The 22,700-nt window shown below is 39.6% G+C and overlaps 1 protein-coding gene across 2 annotated transcripts in view; it reads right to left on the bottom strand.

Annotated features, from left to right (window-relative positions):
- notum.S (notum, palmitoleoyl-protein carboxylesterase S homeolog) overlaps nucleotides 1-22,700 on the bottom strand; it is a 59,792-nt gene that overhangs the window by 28,863 nt on the left and 8,229 nt on the right. For both annotated transcript variants that reach the window (XM_018238341.2, XM_041578176.1), the window contains exon 2: nucleotides 610-927. In XM_018238341.2, coding sequence (XP_018093830.1) covers nucleotides 610-914 — 305 coding nt within the window. In that variant the 5' untranslated portion in view covers nucleotides 915-927. The remainder of the gene's footprint in view (nucleotides 1-609; nucleotides 928-22,700) is intronic.

A 22,700-nucleotide genomic window follows, 5' to 3' on the forward strand; every position in this document is an offset into this window, starting at 1 on the left:
CCCTTCTCGTAAGGACCCCTCTCTATGAAAACTTTTTGTTTGTCGGCTCTGTCAACGCATGCTTGTGGTGCCAGCGCCTTCATGTATGCGAGCAGCAGATAAGGAGGTGGGGGGCCAGAGGGGGGCCCTGAACAGCAGTCCCGGTGGGCCCCCTAGTCCGACCCTGCCCATAGTAATAACTTGACCTAGTTGGGAAGCCACTTTTATTTGTAAAAGTAGCTGGGCTTCATACGCGTCACTTATACAAGCTGATTTATAGCATACACCAATGATAATTTTCTTTGTAACCTTTTGCCAAGTCGAAATCTCTACCCAGAGGAATTCCACACCCTCACCAGTGCCATCAATGGTTATTTCTTTAGTGCATGGCTTTTATTCAGGCTTTAGATACAAACACACTCCCCAACCGTTTTAATCCCTTTGTCCCTCATAAAAAGGATGTAACCATTTAAATTTACAGTCCAATCACGTTTCATCCCATCACATTCTGGATTTGGATGCTAAACCACCAGTTCTATTTTCCAAGATATTTCTGAAAAACATCCTATATTTGAACATACCAGTCATTAATGGTCAGCTCCAGCACAAATACAAATAAGTCTAACTTACCCTGCTGGACTTCCGTCGTTACAGGTCACTGATTTGTTATGCAGACTATGCAGTTTCATCTCATCATCTAGGCGCTGTGCAGAGCAGGGGTACAGGGATTGTGCAAGGCTCTTAATCTGATTCATGAAATTGTCCATATTACCCTCAACTGCAGTGAAGTCAAGCGGAAAGCTCTCGCCACCCCCTTCACTCCTCTCCCAGCTACTGGGTACTATTTGCTGGCTGCGTCTCCTCCAGGTCTTCCTTCCACCAACAGCAATTGTGCTGAGGAGCAGTAGTAGGGTTACACATAGGGTCCCAGCCATGCCAAGCACCACCCTGAGAAGAAACAAATTGACAATGATGGAAATTTACTGAAATGCAAAAAAAGGATTGCAATGAATATAGCAAAGTCTCGATTAACACAGAGGTCAAAACCAGGGAGTAACCTGGTAACTGCAGTTTTGCAGAGGAACTGCAAACCCCTAAGCCACCAGTTTTAAAATGCAGCTCCAACTGAATAGCTTTAAATGATGGGAGTAGTACAATAGCCATATGTTTGAGGTGTTTAAAGGGGAACTAATGTCTAAAATAGAATAATGCTAGAAATGCTGTATTTTGTATATTAAACATAAACTTACTGCACCAGAAGCCTAATTAATCAAATGACTTATGTTTTCAAAGTTGGCCGCAGGGGGCTGTCATCTTGTAACTTTGTTAAACATCTTTGCAAGACCATGCACATGGTCAGTATGGTCTGGGCTTCAGTTTGGAGGTTAAGCTTAGGGATGGTCATAAATTATCAAAACAGCACAAGTCAAATAATATCTGCCATAGAAGCCGATACAGCAAGACTGATAATAATCAGAATATGCAGACTGCATTGGGTCTGTGGATACAAATCTCTACACAGTTGCCGGCTGGTTTATAGGGAAACAAACAAAGTTGCTCAATGTCAGGAAAGTAAGGTGGGGGGGCTCCCCCTGCTGTTTGAAAGTATGCTTTTTTTTTGCCTTTCCATCCCCTTAAATCTTGGTACAAGGTTGTTTCAGGGACTGGTCTGAATACCATATTGGAATCAGAAAGAAACTTCCCCCCTCCATTACTCCAAAGAACACATATTGCAGCGCTCCGAATTTTGTGACAGTGGTTTATTGTGCCATCAAACGAAACCACTGTCACAAGATACGGAGTGCTGCAGTGTGTGTTCATTGGAGTTATACTGTATGTGGGTCCCTGGCAGGGGGATCAGCAGCTTGCACCCGACGTGGAGAGGTATAGTTGAGCATTGTCCGCATTTGATTCCCCCCTCCATAAGGCACTCCATTTATTTATCTTATTTTACAAAGGCCTTTTATAATATTGAGATTGACACTTCAGAACCTTAAAGGATCCATTTCTTGAGAGAATAAAATACATTACATACAGATTTACTAGGATTCGAATTGTAGAATTTGAATTTTCAATTTCTTTTTTTGTTAAAACTTCGAATTTAAAACCACCAACTCAAATTTGAATGTGAGATTATCACACCTCAACTCTGGAAACAGTTGTAATTCAGTTTTAGACCGGCCCCTATTTCTGATTTTCTCAGATTTGCTTTCATCTGGTATGGTATCTATGGACTGGAGAAAAGCTCCAATATTTAAAAACGGATTACGATCTCAGCCTGGCAATTATAGGCCAGTAAGTTTGACATCTGTGGTGAGCAAATTATTTGAAGGCTTGTTAAGGGATCACATTCAAAATTTTGTCCTTATGAAGGATAGGTCATGTCAGACAAATTTGATTGCTTTTTATGATGAGGTACAGTAAGTAAGATGTTGGACAGTGGGGGAGCAGTAGATGTGATCTATTTGGATTTTGCCAAAGTGCTGGATACCATGCCCCACAAATGACTGCTTTCTAAACTAAGGTATGTTGGGCTTAATGAAGGCGTTTGCACATGGATAGGAAACTGGCTAAAGGATCGGGTACAGAGGGTGGTTGTTAATGGTACATTCTTTACTTGGAGTAAGGTTCTTAGTGGGGTCCCTCAGGGCTTGGTATTAGGCCCAAATGAACTTGTTCATAATGACTTAGGGAAGGGTATTATAAATAATTTATCAGTGTTTGCAGATTACACTAAACTATCCAGCCCAATTAATTCCATCCAGGATGCGGCATCATTGCAACAGGATCTTGACCAACTGGCAATCTGGGCAGCTAAGAGGCAAATGAGATTCAATGTTGATCAATGTAAAGTCATGCACCTGTGATGTAAAAAAAATATCCAAGCCACTTATACCCTTAATGGGACTGCATTAGGCAAATCCATAATGGTAAAGGACGTTGGAATCCTTGTAGATAATGAACTTGGCTGTAGCAAGCTATGCCAGTCAGCAGCATCAAGGGCGAATAAGGTCTTGAGCAATATTAAAACGGGCATAGATTCACAGGAGGAGGGGGTCATTCATCCACTATATAGAGCACTGGTAAGGCCCCATCTACAATATGCCATACAGTTTTGGTCTCCAGTGCTCAAACAGGACATTACTAAATTAGAGAGGGTCCAGAGAAGGGAAACTAAGATGGTAAAAGGTATGGAAAACCTTAGCTATGAGGAAAGACTGGTCAAATTGGGGTTGCTCACACTGGAGAAGAGGCGCTTAAGGGGTGATATGATAACTACAGTATGTATAAATATATAAGGGGATCATATAATAATTTCTCTTTATTCACTAGGAAGTTTTTCCAGCTGACACAAGGTCAACCATTCCGATTAGAAGAAAGGAGGTTCCGCTTAAAAATTCTGAAGGTTTTTTTTGTTTTTTTTACAGTGAGAGCTGTGAAGATGTGGAATTCTCTCTCGTACAGGCTGATACATAAATAGCCTTAAGAAGGGGTTGGATGACTTTTTCGCAAGTGAGGGAATACAGGGTTATGGAAGATAGCTTATTGTACAAGTTGATCCAGGGACTAATTCCAATTGCCATTTTGGAGTCAGAAGGATTTTTTTCCCCTCAGAGGCAAATTGGGTTTTTTTTTTGCCTTCCTCTGGATCAACTAGCAGTTTGGCAGGTTAAAATAGTTGAAAGGTTGAACGTGTGTCTTTTTTAAACCGAACTTACTATGTTACAATGTAATTCAATACTTTGCCACCTAAAACCTGCCTGAGTTCATGTAGAAGTCAATGGCAGAGGTCAGTTGAACCATTTGAAGATGTTAATAGCCTTCCTGACATTCAAGGTTATTTTTGGAGGAAAACGCAATTCAAGTTTGATTTGGATCTTCAGGTCGTTCATATTTGATCAAATGTTAGAGATTCAAGTTTTTTTCATAAATAACCTCCAATTCGAGTTGTGAGTACATTCAAATTTATTAAAGTTAAACATTTTTTTTACATAACTTCGAAATTAAACCTTTGATAAATAACCCCCTTATTGTTTAACAATGAAAAGAGATAGAGGTGCTACAGAATACCAAGGTGCTACAGAATACCAAGGTAGATAAACTCACGTTATCTACTTATCTCAAGTAAAGTCAGTGGTCCAGGAGCTCCTGAACCTCGGCTTCAGGGAGCAGCAAACCGATATGATGCAAATAAAACAAGTCATGGGCTCAATGACTAAGGGTCAGATTTATCAAAATGTGAGATTAGAACTCACCACAGAAATACGAATTGACTTTCTATTCAGTCCTATGGAATTTTTAGAATCTTATTTATCAATGGAGTTCACCAGTTGATAAATATGCTTTTAAAAATCCCATAGGAATGAATTGAAAGAGTTCTTCGAATCTCACACTTTGATAAATCTGCCCATAAGCGTCTGTTGGGCACAAAACACGTAGGGCCCATGGAGATGTGTATTTCTTAAAGGGATCCTGTCATCGGAAAACATGTTTTTTTCAAAACGCATCAGTTAATAGTGCTACTCCAGCAGAATTCTGCACTGAAATCCATTTCTCAAAAAAGCAAACAGATGTTTTTTATATTCAATTTTGAAATCTGACATAGGGCTAGACATTTTGTCAATTTCCCAGCTGCCCCTGGTCATGTGACTTGTGCCTGCACTTTAGGAGAGAAATGCTTTCTGTCAGCGAGACATGGGTTTTTACTATTGAGTGTTGTTCTTAAATCTACCAGGCAACTGTTATCTTGTGTTAGGGAGCTGCTATCTGGTTACCTTCCCATTGTTCTTTTGTTTGGCTGCTGGGGGGGGAAAGGGAGGGGGGTGCTATCACTCCAACTTGCAGTACAGCAGTAAAGAGTGATTGAAGTTTATCAGAGCACAAGTCACATGACTGGGGGCATCTGGGAAATTGACAATATGTCTAGCCCCATGTCAGATTTCAAAATTGAATATAAAAAAAATCTGTTTGCTCTTTTGAGAAATGGATTTCAGTGCAGAATTCTGCTGGAGCAGTACTATTAACTGATTCATTTTGAAAAAAAAAAAATTTCCCTTTAAGTTTAAACAATACAAATACTGTTTTTACAATGTTGGCACTGTGGATTTCCTTGAGTGCTGGATAGTCCAACTTGTTTTATTTGCTTCAATTTATTGTTGCCATAGAAAATACAACATGAGAATCCCCATTTGTGGAATTGCTACAAAAGCTCAGTCATAGGGTGAAGTATTGGGTGTGCAGGAGATTTTGATTGTTGTTGACCCCAAGTGATATTATAATGATAATATAGTAACCAACAGACATAAATGAAAGGACCACAGTACCATTATCAGAGACTCTGCTCTCCTTTATGACAGGCTAGCAACTGCAAATTTCTTCCCTCATTTAGCTGCAATTTATTTTTTAATTTTAAAGCACAAATTACAAAGTTTAATGATGAGTTTTTTTGGACAAAGGGTTAATGCAGGCTCCACATTGTGCTTTAAAGTCTGCTTTTTTTGGACAAAAAATGTGTGTTTGGTCAGGAGCAGACAGATAAGGGTTGGGTGCTGGTTGAATTATTGTTGCCTGCACATCACTAAGGCACAACACTACTGGCTTTAAAAAAATGTACAAAACAAAGACTAAATAAAACAAACAACAAAAAAACTGGTACAAATTATTTAATTTCAGAAATTAAAGAACGCTCCTCCTCTATGTTAGGTGAATGTCAAAACCCCAGTAATGAATGGTATCAATATGTTTATTGGCACATCATCATCTTTTAATCATATAGCACCAACAAGTTACGCAGTGCTACGCAGTGTTTTGCACAGTTTATCTATTCACTTTAAGCAAGGGTTCGAGGGGGTCAAAATATTTCATATACTGTATTAAAAGTGTAGTTATCTTCAAAACCAGATTACTAGCCATTATGCCACTAAAATGTAGCATCAATGTTTGTCATTAAAAATGTATGGAAAATCATATTGGGATTGCTGGATATGGTCATCATTACACATATAGCTACTTATCCACTCTAAGCATAAACACTAAGCAAAAGTTGCCTGATCTCGCTCTGATGCAGGATGTGCTGAACTCACTTAAATATACCATCATGTTTGTAATGTAAGTGTATTACAAACTCCTTAACACACTGTGCTCTAAAAGTTGTGTCAAACATATGGGATCTCATCGACAGCAGAATATGCCATATGGCCATAATGTGTACATTTTACACATTTCCTTGTGTTCTTCTAACCTTTTTTTCTTTGTTCCTGGAACAATGATATGTGATATTTTAATACACCTCTCATTTTATTAATGGATTTAGCCCACACCAGTTGCTCTTTTAACATCGTACAAGTTTATTTTAAACTATAAATTATGGGAGACTTGACTACAGTGAAACCTCACTTTTACATCCCCTGATTTTCCCTCAGTTTACACCTTTTTTGTAGTCCTACCTAAAATGTATTGCATAATGTATTTCTCCGATTTTACAATTTCTTGGATTCTACTGCTTTAGATTATGAGCATATATTATTGCCCTTCCGGAGGGTTCCTCATAACTATCTGTCTACAATAGATACCAATAGGTTTATAATACAGTTTATCAATCCAAACCAAGGGGAGCATAAATTTATACTAACCCTAGGCAAGGATTAGAAAAGCCAATCCATCTTCCTGCAGGGACCATATTTGTAATTTATATATCTTACTTAACATCCATGCCTGGTTAGATAACCAAAAACTCTCCAAATAAAACTAGAATCTTATGCCCAAGGTACCTTAATGGACAATTTGATTATGGAACTGAACCAGGAATGGATTAACCCCACCAGTCTATATTTTATAGGTTGACAAAGAGACACACGTCCCTCAAGTTCAACCTTTTAGAAACCAGACTGTCAGCATTGTCTCTTAGGGCCCAGTGCAGAAGAAGTGTTGCTCAATAACCGATTTCTCCTTCCTGTCTGAAATTACTAGACACAAGCTCAGGAGGTCATGTGCGGTTGGAACCAGATAACTATCTTATCTTGCAATGCTGCACATCTTGCAAGAATGTAGAAATTTATATGTCAGTAAGTTTCCATGCCTTATAATGTTTAGACCATTTATGGTATGTCCATGTACCCCACTTCTGTCTTACCATTGTGACATCAAAAATGGAATAAAAGCTTATGTCAAGTGGGAGTATCTTTGGTAAATCCATGGGTGACATTCCCTGTGTTACTTCAACAGCTTATCCAGACAAAACTGTTACGTTATCTTGACTAAATAAATTGCCTTATTATTACTGAAGGTTTTCCTTTACTAAGCTTTGTCTTGCACAAGGTCAAAATGGTATTACTAAAAATACCATCAAAAATCGCAATCGGACTACTCCCTGATCAACTTCCATAACCCTGTATTCCCTTCACTTGCTAAAAAGCCATCCAAACCCTTCTTAAAGCTATCTAATGTATCAGCCTGTACGATATTCAGGGTAAGAATTCCACATCTTGACAGCTCTCACTGTAAAAAAACCCTTCCCAATATTTAGACAGAACCTCCTTTCTTCTAATAAAAATTAGTGACCTCACATCAGCTGGAAAGACCTACTGGTAAATAAAGCATATAACCCCTTAAGCACCTCTACTCTAGCGTGAACAACCCCAGCTTGGCCAGTCTTTCCTTAGCTAAGATTTTCCATGTCTTTTACCAGGTTAGTTGCTCTTCTCTGTACCCTCTCTAATTCAATAATGTACTGTTTGAGACCAAAACTGTGCAGCATATTCTAGATGGGGCCTTAGCAGGGCTCTATATAGTGGAAAAATTACCCCCTGCTCTTGTGAATCTATGCCCGTTTTAATACAATGCAAGACCTTTTTTGCCCTTGATGCTGCTAACTTGCATTGCTTGCTACAACCAAGTTTATAATCTACAAGTACTTAAAGATCCTTTTCCAATATGGATTTGCCTAGTGTAGTCCCATTAAGAGTATAAGTGGCTTGAATATTTTTACATCCCAGGTGCAAGGAAGGAAAGGCAGGTTTTAGTTATAGGGGATTCAATTATTAGAAAGGTGAATAGGGTAATCTGCTGTAAGGACCCTTCATTCCGAACAGTCTGCTGCTTGCCTGGTGCTAGGGTTCAGCATGTGGTGGAACGAGTGGAAAGATTATTGGGAGGGGCTGGGGAAGACCCAGCAGTCTTGGTACACATAGGTACCAATGACCAAGTTAGAGGAGGTGGTGAAGTCCTCAAGAACAATTTTAAAAATCTAGGTGCAAAGTTGAGGGCGAGGTAATTTTCTCAGAGATATTACCTATGTCACGAGCAACGCTAAGAAGACAGCGGGAGCTTAGGGAGATTAATGTGTGGCTGAGAGATTGGTTTAGGGAGGAGGGTTTTTGGAGAACTGGGGTGATTTCTCAGTCGGCTACAGGCTCTTCGGTAGGGATGGGCTGCACATCAATGATGATGGTGCAGCTGTTTTGGGGGAGAAGATGGCTAGACGGTTGGAGGAGGTTTTAAACTAGGTGTGGGGGGAGGGTTTAGTAAAATATTCAGTGGAAGACAGGTTAGATGTTTGGTTGGAGGTACTGTTAAGGATAGGGAGGACCACATGTCATTAATTCAATATGGTACCAGTATTAAATGTATGTTTGCAAATGCAAGAAGTCTGACTGGTAAAATGGGAGAGCTGGAGGTACTGGTGCTGGAGGGAAAATATGATGATTGGTGTGGCCAAAACATGGCTGGGAAGTTAATATCAGCGGCTATACTTTGTTTTGGAGGGAAAGAGGTAATAGAAAAGGAGGAGGGGTATGTCTGTTTGTTAGGCAGGATTTAAAAGCTTATATAAAGGAGGAGGAGGTTATGTTAGGAAATGAGGTGCAGAAGTCTTATGGGTAGAGTTCTTCACCAATTGTAAAGAGTCCAGCAAATTAATTGTAGGAGTATGCTATAGACCCCCTAATGTAAGTGAGGAGGAGGAGGCGAAGCTTCTGATGCAAATAGAAAAGGCTGCTAGTTTGGGTAAAGTAATGATAATGGGGGATTTTAATTACCCAGATATTGACTGGAGCAACAATTCTGCCAGATCAGTTAATGGGAAAAAGCTTATAAACTTGTTGCATGACAATTTTATGGCACAACTTGTTGAGGAGCCAACCAGAACAAATGCTATTCTGAATCTAGTGATCTCTAATGACCCAGAACTTATAGCAAATGTGCAAGTCATTGAACCCCTGGGTAATAGTGACCATAATGTTATATCATTTAATGGCTGGTGCATAAAACAAATATATACTGGGGCAACAAAAACCATGACTTTTGGAAAAGCTAATTTTAGTGCCTTGAGGGCTGCCCTACAGAGTATTGATTGGGGCATTAAGTTTTCAGCTAAAAACACAGAACAGAAATGGTTGTCAATTAAAATGATATTAAATCATTACTGTTCTTAAAGGGATACAGTCATGGGAAAAAAAAAATTTCAAAATGAATCAGGTAATAGTGCTGCTCCAGCAGAATTCTGTACTGAAATCCATTTCTCAAAAGAGCAAACAGTTTTTTTTATATTCAGTTTTGAAATCTGACATGGGGCTAGACACATTGTCAATTTCCCAGCTGCCCCTGGTCATGTGACTTGCGCTCTGATAAACTTCAATCACTCTTTATTGCAAGTTGGAGTGATATCACCCCCTCCCTTTCCCCCCCACCAGCCAAAAAAAAGAACAATGGGAAGGTAACCAGATAGCAGCTCCCTAACACAAGATAACAGTTGCCTGGTAGATTTAAGAACAACACTCAATAGTAAAAACCCATGTCTCGCTGACAGAAAGCATTTCTCTCCTAAAGTGCAGGCACAAGTAACATGACCAGGGACAGCTGGGAAATTGACAAAATGTCTAGCCCCATGTCAGATTTCAAAATTGAATATAAAATAATCTGTTTGCTCTTTTGAGAATTGGATTTCAGTGCAGAATTCTGCTGGAGCAGCACTATTAACGGATTCATTTTGAAAAAAAAATTTTCACATGACCGTATCCCTTTAATTTATTCCCTAAGGAGTAAATGTAGAAGCTCTAACAATCATCCTATGTGGCTTAATACACAAGTAAAGAAGTTAATAGGAAAGAAGAGAAAGGCATTTAAAAACTACAAATCTGTTGGGACAGAAGCTGCATTTAATGAATATAAACACTGTAATAAATGTTGTAAATCAGCAATCCAGAAGGCAAAGAAAGGCCCTCCGGTTTCTGCCTCTCTCCCGCTTTGTGGTGCTCCCAGGGACTAGAAAAAAAACTGAGTTAGATTCTATGGAGCAACTCCACCTGCTATTTATTTCTAATTTCGTGGTCAAATATATGAACTCAATAACTCGATTTTAAATCAATTATACTAACTTATTGGCACGGGTAACTTTATTTATTTATGAATTTCATGGGATAAGAAATGGGGTTGGATTAATACTAACACCTGGAAGCACTAGCACTTTGATAAGTTCATGATCGGTTCAACCAATTATTAATAAAATTACTTTACACTCAAGTAATGGCATCTTGATTGTTGTGGAGCACAGAATTAACTTTGGAATTTAAGAAATTCGCATAGAGTGGATTACGATTAGAGTGGATTACGATTGGAGTGAAATAATTAATTATAGAGTAATTTATTTAAATCAATTCATTTTTAATAAGAAAAGCACTTGCACTTTATAATTAATCACTTTAATTCATTATAGCCATTAATTGATTGACACAGATGTGAAAGTATTTTAATTCATTTTATTAATCGAGTCTTAAAGATAATTCATATAGTTATTGAGAAGTGATAAACCAACAAGTGGAGGTGATAAACAGATCTTTTGAGATTTCATACAAGTACCACTGTCAATTGTCATCAAGTGGGGGTGGCAAATTAAAAATATCAAACTATTAAAACAAGGTTCTTTCCTTCTTCTTCTCTTTGCATGTTTTAATGTTAAGATGTTAACACCACACCCATTAGTAATTTCACTCTAGCCTTGGCACCAATTTTGAGAGGGTTTAAATAGGTATGTTTGTTATGCACAATTTTCCTGAATAGTCCTGAAGACGGCTCAAGTAAGGAGCCGAAATGTTGAATAAAAAATGTTCACACATACATACATACATATATATATATATATATATATATATATATATATATATATATATATATATATATATATATATATATATATATATATATATATATATATATATATATATATATATATATATATATATAGTATTCAAAGTGGACCAGCACACCGAAGTTTTCAATCAAAAGGGTTTTATTTCAACATCACTCGTGTCCAACGTTTCGGCCCACATCATTAAGGCCTTTATCAAGGATAAGTGCAAGTGATCATGTGGGTGTTTAAATACAAAAAAAGTGGGCGTCAAGATGACATCATTAACAACCAATTAATGCAAATTAGTGCCTTAATACAATCAAGTGAATAATGTGTTACAATTCCAAATCTGGTCTCTAGGTGTCAGCATTGTACCAATTTCACCATTTTACTTTTTACTATAATGCTCGTGATTTCCATTTTTGTGTGGAGTTTCGCATAATCATATGTGATCATATATAATTATATATGTGTACAATGTGTATCAAAAAGAGTCATTAAAAACAATAAAAAAATATATGTCGCAAAGAAAAATTCTTTAGTATCTTATTGGACTGCTTACTTTGTCTCGGCATGATAGAGCTATTAGCACCATCTAAAAGAAAAAGATATGTATCAATATTACAAACATTGTTACTACTCATGTTTCATTTCACGTTTCGTTATTATGTTTCATATCTCTATTCATGTTTGACAATCGAGACTAGGGGAAAAACATTTTTTAAGTTAGGAAACAATTCAGGATTAGTTGCCCATTTAGGCCCCTGGGTGCCGTGCAGTCTAGCTCATGTATCCAGAATGCTTCTTTCTTCAGAAGCATGTCATCATAATTACCCCCTCTAGGTTTTTTGGGTATCTGGTCAATTGGCATACACCTGAATGCCGTAGGGCTATGCCTTGCTTCTGCCCAATGTTTAGCTACAGGCTGTTGGGAAATGTCCTGTTTCTTATCCTTAATTTTGTGTAATCTGTCTGGATCTAGAGCCGCTCTTATACTAGACCTGTGCATCGCAATACGCTCTTTCAGTTGTCTAGTAGTTTTTCCACAGTACACCAGACCGCAAGGGCATTTTATTATATACACTACCATTGATGATTCACATGTCAATTTTTGTCGAATAGTATATTTTTTGCCTGTCTGTGGATGAAAAAAGTGTGTTCCCTGTATCAATGTTCCACACATTACACAGCCCATACATTTGTACACACCTGGTCGCTCAGATAAAAAATGTTGTGCACTAGCCTTTTGGTACTTATCCACAGGATCAGAGGGGCTCAGGGTTTCTTTTAAATTTCTACCCCTTTTGAAACTAAATCTTGGTTTTTGAGGTAGGTATTTAGAAATGGTCTCGTCCGTGGCAATTATAGGCCAGTGCTCTACCACACTTTTTTTAATGGACATACTATTCACATCATATTGGCTAACATAGTAGAGATCCTCCTTCCTGTTGGTTTTTTCACATCTTTTTGATCTCATCTGTTCATGCATGATCTCGGCGCGATCTAGGGAGAGTGCCCAATTTTTCGTATCAGATAGTAACCGCGCTGGGTATCCTCTTTTTAAGAATTTGTCCTGCATATCTGATAGGTCTACCTCTCTCTTGGCTCGATCGCTGTCTATTCTAGCTACCCTCAACATTTGTGACTTGGGGAGGGAGTTTAATAAATGCTTTGGATGGTTACTATGGTAATGTACCAGAGTGTTTCTATCTGTAGGTTTTGTGTAAATGCGTGTCTGCAGGGACCCTTTGTCTTTATACAGCTCAACATCCAAGAAACTCATACATTGTAAGTCATATTTCACAGTAAATTTCACAGGGCTGTCCAATCCATTCAATTGCTCTACAAACTCCTCTAGTGCTCTAGAGGGACCCAACCACAGGAAAAACAGATCATCGATATATCTTCTATAGAAGGCTCCATGTTGTCTAAATAGGGGGTGCTTCAAAATGTGATCGTTTTCAAATTTACACATATATGCATTCGCGTATACCGGGGTCACTTTTGACCCCATCGCTGTCCCTGTGCTTTGTACATAAAAATTAGTCTCAAATTTGAAATAATTCTTATATAGAATGAATTGTATCAATGTAAGTAAGAATTCGATTGGAGGCCCTCTATATAATGGATTTTGAGTTATTAGTTCGCGCACCGCCTCCACACCAGCATCATGTGGGATGCAGGTGTAGAGGCTCTGCACGTCCATCGTAACCAGTATCACTTGTTATATCCACATCAACACTTTGTATAACATGCAAAAAGTCATTTGTATCTTTTACATAGCCATAGATATTCTGGATGCAAGGCTGTAGTACATAGTCCACGTATTCGGCTATGCCTTCGTTAAGCGATCCGTTAGACGAAATTATCTGCCGCCCTGGTGGCCTTTGGGCATTTTTGTGAATTTTGGGTAGTGTATAAATCACTGGTCATACAGGGTGTAATGGCAAAAAGTACTTGAACATGTCCTTTGTAATCCAGCCTCTACTCATAGCCATATTCAAAATTGTGCTTAGTTCTTTACTGAACTTCTCAGTCGGGTCAAAGGTCAGTTTCTGATACTTAGATGTGTCTGACAATTGGGATAGCAATTCCTGTCTGTAGTAACTGTAGTCCATGACTACTATCCCACCTCCCTTGTCGGCGGTCTTAATTATAATATCAGAATTTCGTCTTAGGGTTTTGACTGCCTCCCTTTCCACTGCTGTAAGATTGCCTCTCCATTTGTGTTTGCCATAAATGTGGGCAGACATATCTATATTTAGCATTCGATTATAGGTCTTAATGGATGCATTCATGCTCGGTGGATCATAATCACTCTTAGGCTTAAATTTGTTCATAGCGGGTGGGTATGTCTCCTCAATATCCGCACCCCTTGCATTGGATGTATCTAATTCCCGTGGCTCTATATTAACAGCATCCATGACATCTCCGCCAATAGTTATGCTAGTGTCCAGAGTTTTGGCGGATCTATCAACAATACCCCCAAAACGTTCTTTAAGCCTTAATTGCCTGGCAAACTTGTAATTGTCTATAAAATGGGAAAAAGAATTGCCACTCACCATGGGTACAAATCCCAATCCTTTTTGCAGTAGTAATTTCAGGACAAATTCTTAAAAAGAGGATACCCAGCGCGGTTACTATCTGATACGAAAAATTGGGCACTCTCCCTAGATCGCACCGAGATCATGCGTGAACAGATGAGATCAAAAAGATGTGAAAAAACCAACAGGAAGGAGGATCTCTACTATGTTAGCCAATATGATGTGAATAGTATGTCCATTAAAAAAAGTGTGGTAGAGCACTGGCCTATAATTGCCACGGACGAGACCATTTCTAAATACCTACCTCAAAAACCAAGATTTCGTTTCAAAAGGGGTAGAAATTTAAAAGAAACCCTGAGCCCCTCTGATCCTGTGGATAAGTACCAAAAGGCTAGTGCACAACATTTTTTATCTGAGCGACCAGGTGTGTACAAATGTATGGGCTGTGTAATGTGTGGAACATTGATACAGGGAACACACTTTTTCCATCCACAGACAGGCAAAAAATATACTATTCGACAAAAATTGACATGTGAATCATCAATGGTAGTGTATATAATAAAATGCCCTTGCGGTCTGGTGTACTGTGGAAAAACTACTAGACAACTGAAAGAGCGTATTGCGATGCACAGGTATAGTATAAGAGCGGCTCTAGATCCAGACAGATTACACAAAATTAAGGATAAGAAACAGGACATTTCCCAACAGCCTGTAGCTAAACATTGGGCAGAAGCAAGGCATAGCCCTACGGCATTCAGGTGTATGCCAATTGACCAGATACCCAAAAAACCTAAAGGGGGTAATTATGATGACATGCTTCTGAAGAAAGAAGCATTCTGGATACATGAGCTAGACTGCACGGCACCCAGGGGCCTAAATGGGCAACTAATCGTGAATTGTTTCCTAACTTAAAAAATGTTTTCCCCCTAGTCTCGATTGTCAAACATGAATAGAGATATGAAACATGAAACGTAATAACGAAACGTGAAATGAAACATGAGTAGTAACAATGTTTGTAATATTGATACATATCTTTTTCTTTTAGATGGTGCTAATAGCTCTATCATGCCGAGACAAAGTAAGCAGTCCAATAATATACTAAAGAATTTTTCTTTGCGACATATATTTTTTTATTGTTTTTAATGACTCTTTTTGATACACATTGTACACATATATAATTATATATGATCACATATGATTATGCGAAACTCCACACAAAAAATGGAAATCACGAGCATTATAGTAAAAAGTAAAATGGTGAAATTGGTACAATGCTGACACCTAGAGACCAGATTTGGAATTGTAACACATTATTCACTTGATTGTATTAAGGCACTAATTTGCATTAATTGGTTGTTAATGATGTCATCTTGACGCCCACTTTTTTTGTATTTAAACACCCACATGATCACTTGCACTTATCCTTGATAAAGGCCCTAATGTGGGCCGAAACGTTGGACACATGAGTGATGTTGAAATAAAACTCTTTTGATTGAAAACTTCGGTGTGCTGGTCCACTTTGAATACTGTATACGCTGATTGACCAAGCACCCACATTCGACTAACAAGGAAGGAGTGCAGGTACTTTGTGAATGTTTATATATATATATATATATATATATATATATATATATATATATATATATATATATATATATATATATATATATATATATATATATACTGGATAAAGGTGAGCACTCACAGGTCTTAAGATGCAAAAAAATCTGTGAAATTTATTGAAAATGAATAACTATAAATATTTATTTTCAATAAATTTCCCCCATTTTTTGCATCTTAAGACCTGTGAGTGCTCGCCTTTTTCCAGGATATCTTACTCACTTTGCTGATAGCACACAGGCACCAAACACTTTTTTTACGAGTAGTGCCGGCCCAACATGGACGCTATATATTCTGTCTGGTGCACTCAAAACCAATCTCGCAACTGCCTGGGTGTTGGTGAAGAAAGAGAAAGAGAGAGAGAGAGAGAATTTATTAAAGATGTTTTCTTTTGGTAGCCCCTATCATTGCCCTTACCAAGAAGGCCAATGGACCCTAGTATATGGTCTGTGTTAGGTTTCTATTCCAAGAAGGGGAACCCAGTTGCGGTGACCCTGCACTGGAGCGCAGTGAAAGCCCTCGGGTCGGCTGCTGGAAGTAAGGCAGCAGAGGGGAGAACCTGCTGGAGTGGTTAAGGGAGGGAGCAGTAGCAGGAACTGAGCACACTCAAGGAAAGTTACCGGAGGCGGCTGCTAATTGCAGTGGCGCCACAAGTTGCCGATAGGGAACAGGGAGATAGAGTCAGGTCCGGGCCACACGAGACCTGAACACGAGCCAACCAACTAAGCATCAATCCAAGAGAAATTACACAAGGGAAGTCAAAACGAGCTGGGTCAAACACAGGAATTCATGCAATGTTGCGATTAGCACAGAGGAGTTCACGAGTAACAACTTGCTCACTGAAAACCAATTGTACTGGCAAAGAGTCAGCGTGCGTGTGGGGTATAAATAACCTCCCACTTCTGCTGATTAGCAAGTTGCAAACTTGTCCTTAGCCCCTGCTTTACTGGACAGAATTCAATTCCTAACAGTCTGACAGTACAATTAAGGCATTTTAATTGCTAAAAAGAGCCTTTATTTCCCCAGTTCTCCAACATCATAACTCTTCTCTTTCTTTCCTAGTAGAAGTGGATAGTTTGGAAATTGGCGCAGGGGCAGTGTTGTCTCAGCGTTACCAAGATCCATCCATGCGCCTTCTTTTTTTTAAAAAGTGAATTATGACATTGGTAACTGGGAATTATTCGCCATTACATGGGCCTTTGAGGAGTAAAGACACCTTCTAGAGGGTACTAAACATGTGGTCTCAGTATTTACTGACCATAAAAATGTATTGTATATTGAATCTTCTAAACGCTTGAACCCCAGACAGGCTAGGTGGGCATTGTTCTTTACCCATAACACCATAACATTCAGACCAGAGGAAAAGAATGTTAAGGTGGACGCCCTCTCTAGAATCTTTGTCTCCAGTCCAAGGGAATAGTCTGAAACCATTGTGGCCAAGGAAGTGATTGTAGCAGCTTTAAGTCCTGATTTGTATTCCTCTTTATCTAAAGCCCAGACTGATTATCCTTCTGATACATCTTCTGGCAAACTGTTTGTTCCAGAAAGTCTCTGTGAAGCAGTCTTGCTGGAGACTCAGTAGCGGGTTACCCGAGTCGCAGTAAAACCTGCTCACTTTTGTCTCATACACTCTGGTGGCCAACACAGAGATGGGATGTTGGTAACTATATTGATTCATGTTCAGTTTGCCAGCGCTCCAAACGGTCTAGGTCAGGCACGTCCAAAGTGTGGGCTGGGGGCCAATTGCGGCCCTTTTTCAAATTTACACTAGCCCTCAGCCGCCATCATGAAATTAATAATAATGAGGCCCCCCAGCACAGTGCGATCAGGAATCCCATAGCAGTAATATTAAGGTACATTAGTGAAATGATCTGCCACTGCTACCTGTGTGATGAAGGTGTTAGCAATAGGCACGTACTGGCACATAGCGATGCACTGCTCTCACATACTTCTTTAGGGCTGAAGGTGTCAATAGACATACTGACGTGCCAATACAGTACACTAAAGAAGTATGGCGTCACTACGTTCTAGTACGTGTCTATTGCTAACACCTTCAGCACACAGACAGCAGTATAGACCAAGTGGCAGATCATTGCACTAATGTGCCCAAATATTACTGCTACGATTACTCGATTCCTGTTATTTAATGTTAATGGTTCAGGGAATGTCATGGCTGAATAGTCAGCCCCTACGCATTTTCACCTCACCAAATCTGGTCCTCATTGCAAAAAGTTTGGCCATCCCTGGTCTAGGTCTTTACCACAAAGGCTGCTGTAGTCAGTTCCCATTCCTGAGAAACGGTGGACCCACATATCCATGGATTTAATTGTATATTTGCCTCCCTCCAGAGGGAATTTTGGTGATAGTGGACTGTTTTATTAAAATGTCAAATTTCATTCCCCTTCCCATCCTCCCCTTTGCCAAAGCATTTTTTGTGTCTAAAGTGTTTAGATTTCATGGTGCCCCATTGAACATTGTTTCACATAGGGGGGTTCAATTTGTGTCCAAATTTTGGTCGGTTTTCTGATCTCTCATGGGGATTGGTTTGTCTTTCTCATCTGCCTATCACCCTGACTAATGGCCAGACTGAGAGAACAAATTAGTCCCTTGAGCAGTACCTCATGTGTTATATTTCTAGTAATCAGGCACTCTGGGCAGATATTCTTTCATGGGCCGAATTTGAATACACTAATGCCACTCATTCATCTACTGGCAAGGCTCTTTTGTTACTGTGTTTGGTTATAATCCCACTGCCTTTTCTTTTTCAGGTCACTCATCTGAGGTCCCCGCTGTTAATTCTTTGGTTGATCACCTCTCTAGGATTTGTGGTAAGGTTCAGAATTCATTAGCCTCTGCAGTTCTGTCATGCAAACAGTTTATTATTTAAATTTATCAAATATACCCGAGATTAGAGAAGATCTAATATTGTGTTTGTAATGAAATTTAAATGCTTTCATGCGGCCCACAGCCCCCCCCCCCCTTTTGTGGCCCTCCACATGAAAGTCTGCCTGTTGTGTCTGCTTACCATGTGTATACAGAGATTAACAGGCCCCTGCATTGTTTAAACCTCAAATTCAGACTGAAAAGACCCTGTATTGTTCACACATGTAATCCCCCTTGCATTGTTCACACCTGTGACACCTCTATTGTTCACATCCTTTGGCTTTAGCCCTGTACTGTTCACACCTGAGACCCAGACTGAAACTGCCCACATTGTTCACCTATTCACACCTTATTTAAAATGCTAATGGGGCACCAGCAATGTGCCACTGTATGTTGTACATTTTAGAGTGGTCCTGATGGGTTTCCCTGTAATCTGCCTGTCTTGTTCTCTGCCCATTCCTGACCACTCTTTTGGATTCTGTTTAGTTGATATTCAGTATTCTGACCCGGCCTGTGACCCCGACTAAGCTAATGTCTCCTGATATTGTACTATGATATCCATTTGGTATTTACCTGACCTGTAACCCCGGCTATGCTTTGTCTCCTGATATTGTGCTACGCTTTCAGTTTGGTGTTGACCTGGCCTGTGATTACAGCTACACTTCTTGTTCTCTAATTATGTATAATTTGCAGTTCCCTTGCTTGCCTAGAACTCTTCCCTTGGTCCTCTCATGTTAAGACCTGGAGGCACCCGAATAGCGGAGGGCTCCTCCCGATGCCAAAAGGTGTTGCTAAAGGTGGCAGTGAGTGAGTGAGTGAGCCTTGCCTGGTACCTTGGGGTTTGTTCTAGATTTGGGATACCAATCATAACAGCTGGCTGACTACTATTAGTTTGTATCAGCAGCCATCTGTAGCCTGCATCCTCTAACCCCCCCCCCCAATTCCCTGCACACGTGATTTCAATAAGAAACGGAACATCACAGTACAATGCATTGTGGGTTATGTAGTTCCTGCTGTGGAGAAGTTGTTACAATTTGTAACATCAGTTTTTAGTCCCTCCTCCTCTGCCAGGATTTTAAATGATGCAGAAAGAGAAGAAAGGTTAAACAGCTGGATTTCAGCATAGAAAATGGCATTTAATCCGGCACGTTTCAGGGGCTGCTGCCGCCTGAGGCAGCAGCCCCAATGCCGCCCCTCCTCCTGCTCCGCTCTTCTAACTACCAGCGTCGGAGCGGCCGCATCGCTAGTGCAGTGAGCGCTATTGCGCTCGCTGCGCTAGAAGAGCCGAATTTCCGTTTTAAAAAATGGAAATTCGGCTCTTAAAGTTACCAGAGGCGGCATTTTGCCGCCCCTGGTAACTGGCCGCTCCGTGCCGCCTGAGGCAAGATTCTCACCTTGCCTCATGGCCGGAGTGGCCCTGCATTTAATCATACTTTTTGAAGAAAAACATACAGTGATGGCTATATTAGGGATTCTGGGTTATGTTGATCTCTTTATCAAATTTTTGGTTTTGAAGCCGGAGTTCCCCTTTAAGGTTAGTATTAATTTGGAGGAAATACTTTTTTTTTCAGGCATTCCAGTACATAGGAACGTGTCAAAAAAGTTGCTGAGACAAAATTGTCCAGCCTATTGGCCTCAATGCATTTCGTTGTTTCGCTAATTCGCTAACGGGACAGATTCGCTCCTCACTAAAAATGAGGGAAAACTTTAAATCAGGGGATGTAAAATTGAGGTTCTACTGTAAATCGATTCTACATTTATAAGTTTTTAATTTTAAATAACACTGTGCAAATACAAGAATGTGTCAGTGCAATACACTCCTCTAATAGGGCAGTTGGGACAAACGAGGGAAATAATTTTGAGAAATGTGTATTTGATCATAATGGGGTCTATGGGAGACAGTCTTTCTGTAATTTGGAGCTTTCTGGATAATAGGTTACTGGATAACCGATCCCATACCTGTATAAAGCAAGGGGCAGTGGGTACTGACAACCAGGAATATTATATACAGTTAATGAAGGTTCTAGAACCCTAAGAACATTGCTTATAGAGAGAGGCAGTGTTGTTTTGCATCAGTTGTTATGCTGAATACTTGCTGCTCTCAGTTAATCTATGAGATTTTGCAAGTACTTTCTGTGCTTCTGTTTTGAATTTTGCCAGACAACTGAGAAACACGGCATAGCCAATAAGCGACCTTACACTAAAACTAGGTAAAGAAGAGCAAGTGCCTCCCTTTCTCCTTCCCCCCCCCCCACACACACACACACGTGTCAGTTGCACTTTTCCCTCTAATGATTTATTTGTAGGTGCACTCTCTCACAGGATACCAGAGACAGACGTGCGCAGTACAAGCCTGAGCCAGGATCACTGAGCGGAGAGTTTAAAGCCACCCACTGAACCACCAATGCTCGATCCCCTGATATGGCCCCCTAGTTCTGACGCCTACATGTTTAAATGAAGCAGACCGTGGGTAAAATTACACCAGATAAATTATACTGTTTACACTGCAAATAATTCACTCTACCATATAAAATTTAATTCCTAATCCAAGAAGGGTATTTTTTTTTTAGTTATAATATTGGTGTCTAGGCAGCTAACTCAGGTTATTGTGCCTGGTCATGTGCTTTCAGAAAGAGCCAGTGCTGCATTATGGAACTGCTTTCTGACAAGCTAATATTTCTCCTACTCAATGTATCTGAATGGAGTTGCAGTGGGACATGGGTTTTTACTATTAAGTGCTGTTCTTATATGTACCAGGGAGCTGTTATCTGGTTACCTTCCCACTGTCCCATAGGCTGCACTGCAAATTGGAGTGATATCACTCCAATAAAAGACGTGCTATCATATAGAAAGAAATTGTGTTTTATATTGAATGTTGAAAATTGGATTTATAACATACAATCTGGAAAAAACTATTATGTTGTATAATGTAAAGGTTGGGCCACAAAAACTTATGTTAAATGAGTAGTGATGAGCATTTTTTTTTTTTAGTCAGCCATGGATTCACTGCAAATTTACGCATTTCAACGCCTATTTTTCACCGAGACAAAATTGTTGCCAAGACAAAATTCTCACTCGTGTAAAAAATTGTTGTCTATTGACTTCAATGTGTTTCACCAATGGGACAGATTCGCTCATCACTAAAAACATAGGCGGATTTTCCATAAGGCTTGGGGAGGCTAAGCCTTCCCAAAACTGTCTGCAGCACTTTCAAAAAAAAGAGAAAATATAAAGTTTTTCACTGATTGGTGCCCTCTTTCCAGCATGCATGTTCGTGTAGATACAGCGCACTTTGAACGGCCACTTAGTAAGAAACAGCTATGGAAGCAAACTTTTCATGGGCAGATGATGGGTTGCTGCTGGGACATCACAACCTCAGTTCTGATGCAAGCACGGCACAGAGCAGGCAGAGTGTACAGTGCAATGTTCCCGGGTTTCCACCTTTGGCTGGGCAGTGGGCTGACTGGTATGTGTGATGTTAGAGCTGCTTACTGTTGTGTAATGGCTGCATGAGCCTGATAATAAAGCACTGTTATACTCTATCCCATCCTCGTCGCAATTTGTTATGTTTTGGTAGCCGAGGATGAGTATAGTACAACAGTGCTTTATTAGCAGGCTCATGCAGCCAAAACATAACAGTATGTTCATCAGAATAACTATAGTGCATAAATGCAGGTGCCCAGCAGAGGATTGCATACCTCCCAATGGACATGTTAACAAAATGTAACACAAAATAGACGTGTCTTTTGATGTAAGGGGAAATGGCCTAGTTTGAGACTTTCAAAGATTTTTAGGTATGTGAGATTTCACTATAATAATGCTCACTCAGGACAGGGGGCAGTATAAAATGTAAATATTTATTTGTTCTAAAGTTAAATGTCATTAATGCAAAATTTAGAAAGGGGTAAATAGGTGTAAGTGATTGCAAATCACCATGCACGGCACAGTCACAGCACAACAAGGTCTGCCTTTTCTTTTTCGTTATTTAATATTTGTGCCCCTGAGGAAGACCACTATGGTTGAAATGCGTTGGGCTCACTAATTATTTT

This window comes from Xenopus laevis, chromosome 9_10S (genome assembly GCF_017654675.1).
Source record: "Xenopus laevis strain J_2021 chromosome 9_10S, Xenopus_laevis_v10.1, whole genome shotgun sequence".
NCBI classification, from domain to species: Eukaryota; Metazoa; Chordata; class Amphibia; order Anura; family Pipidae; genus Xenopus; species Xenopus laevis.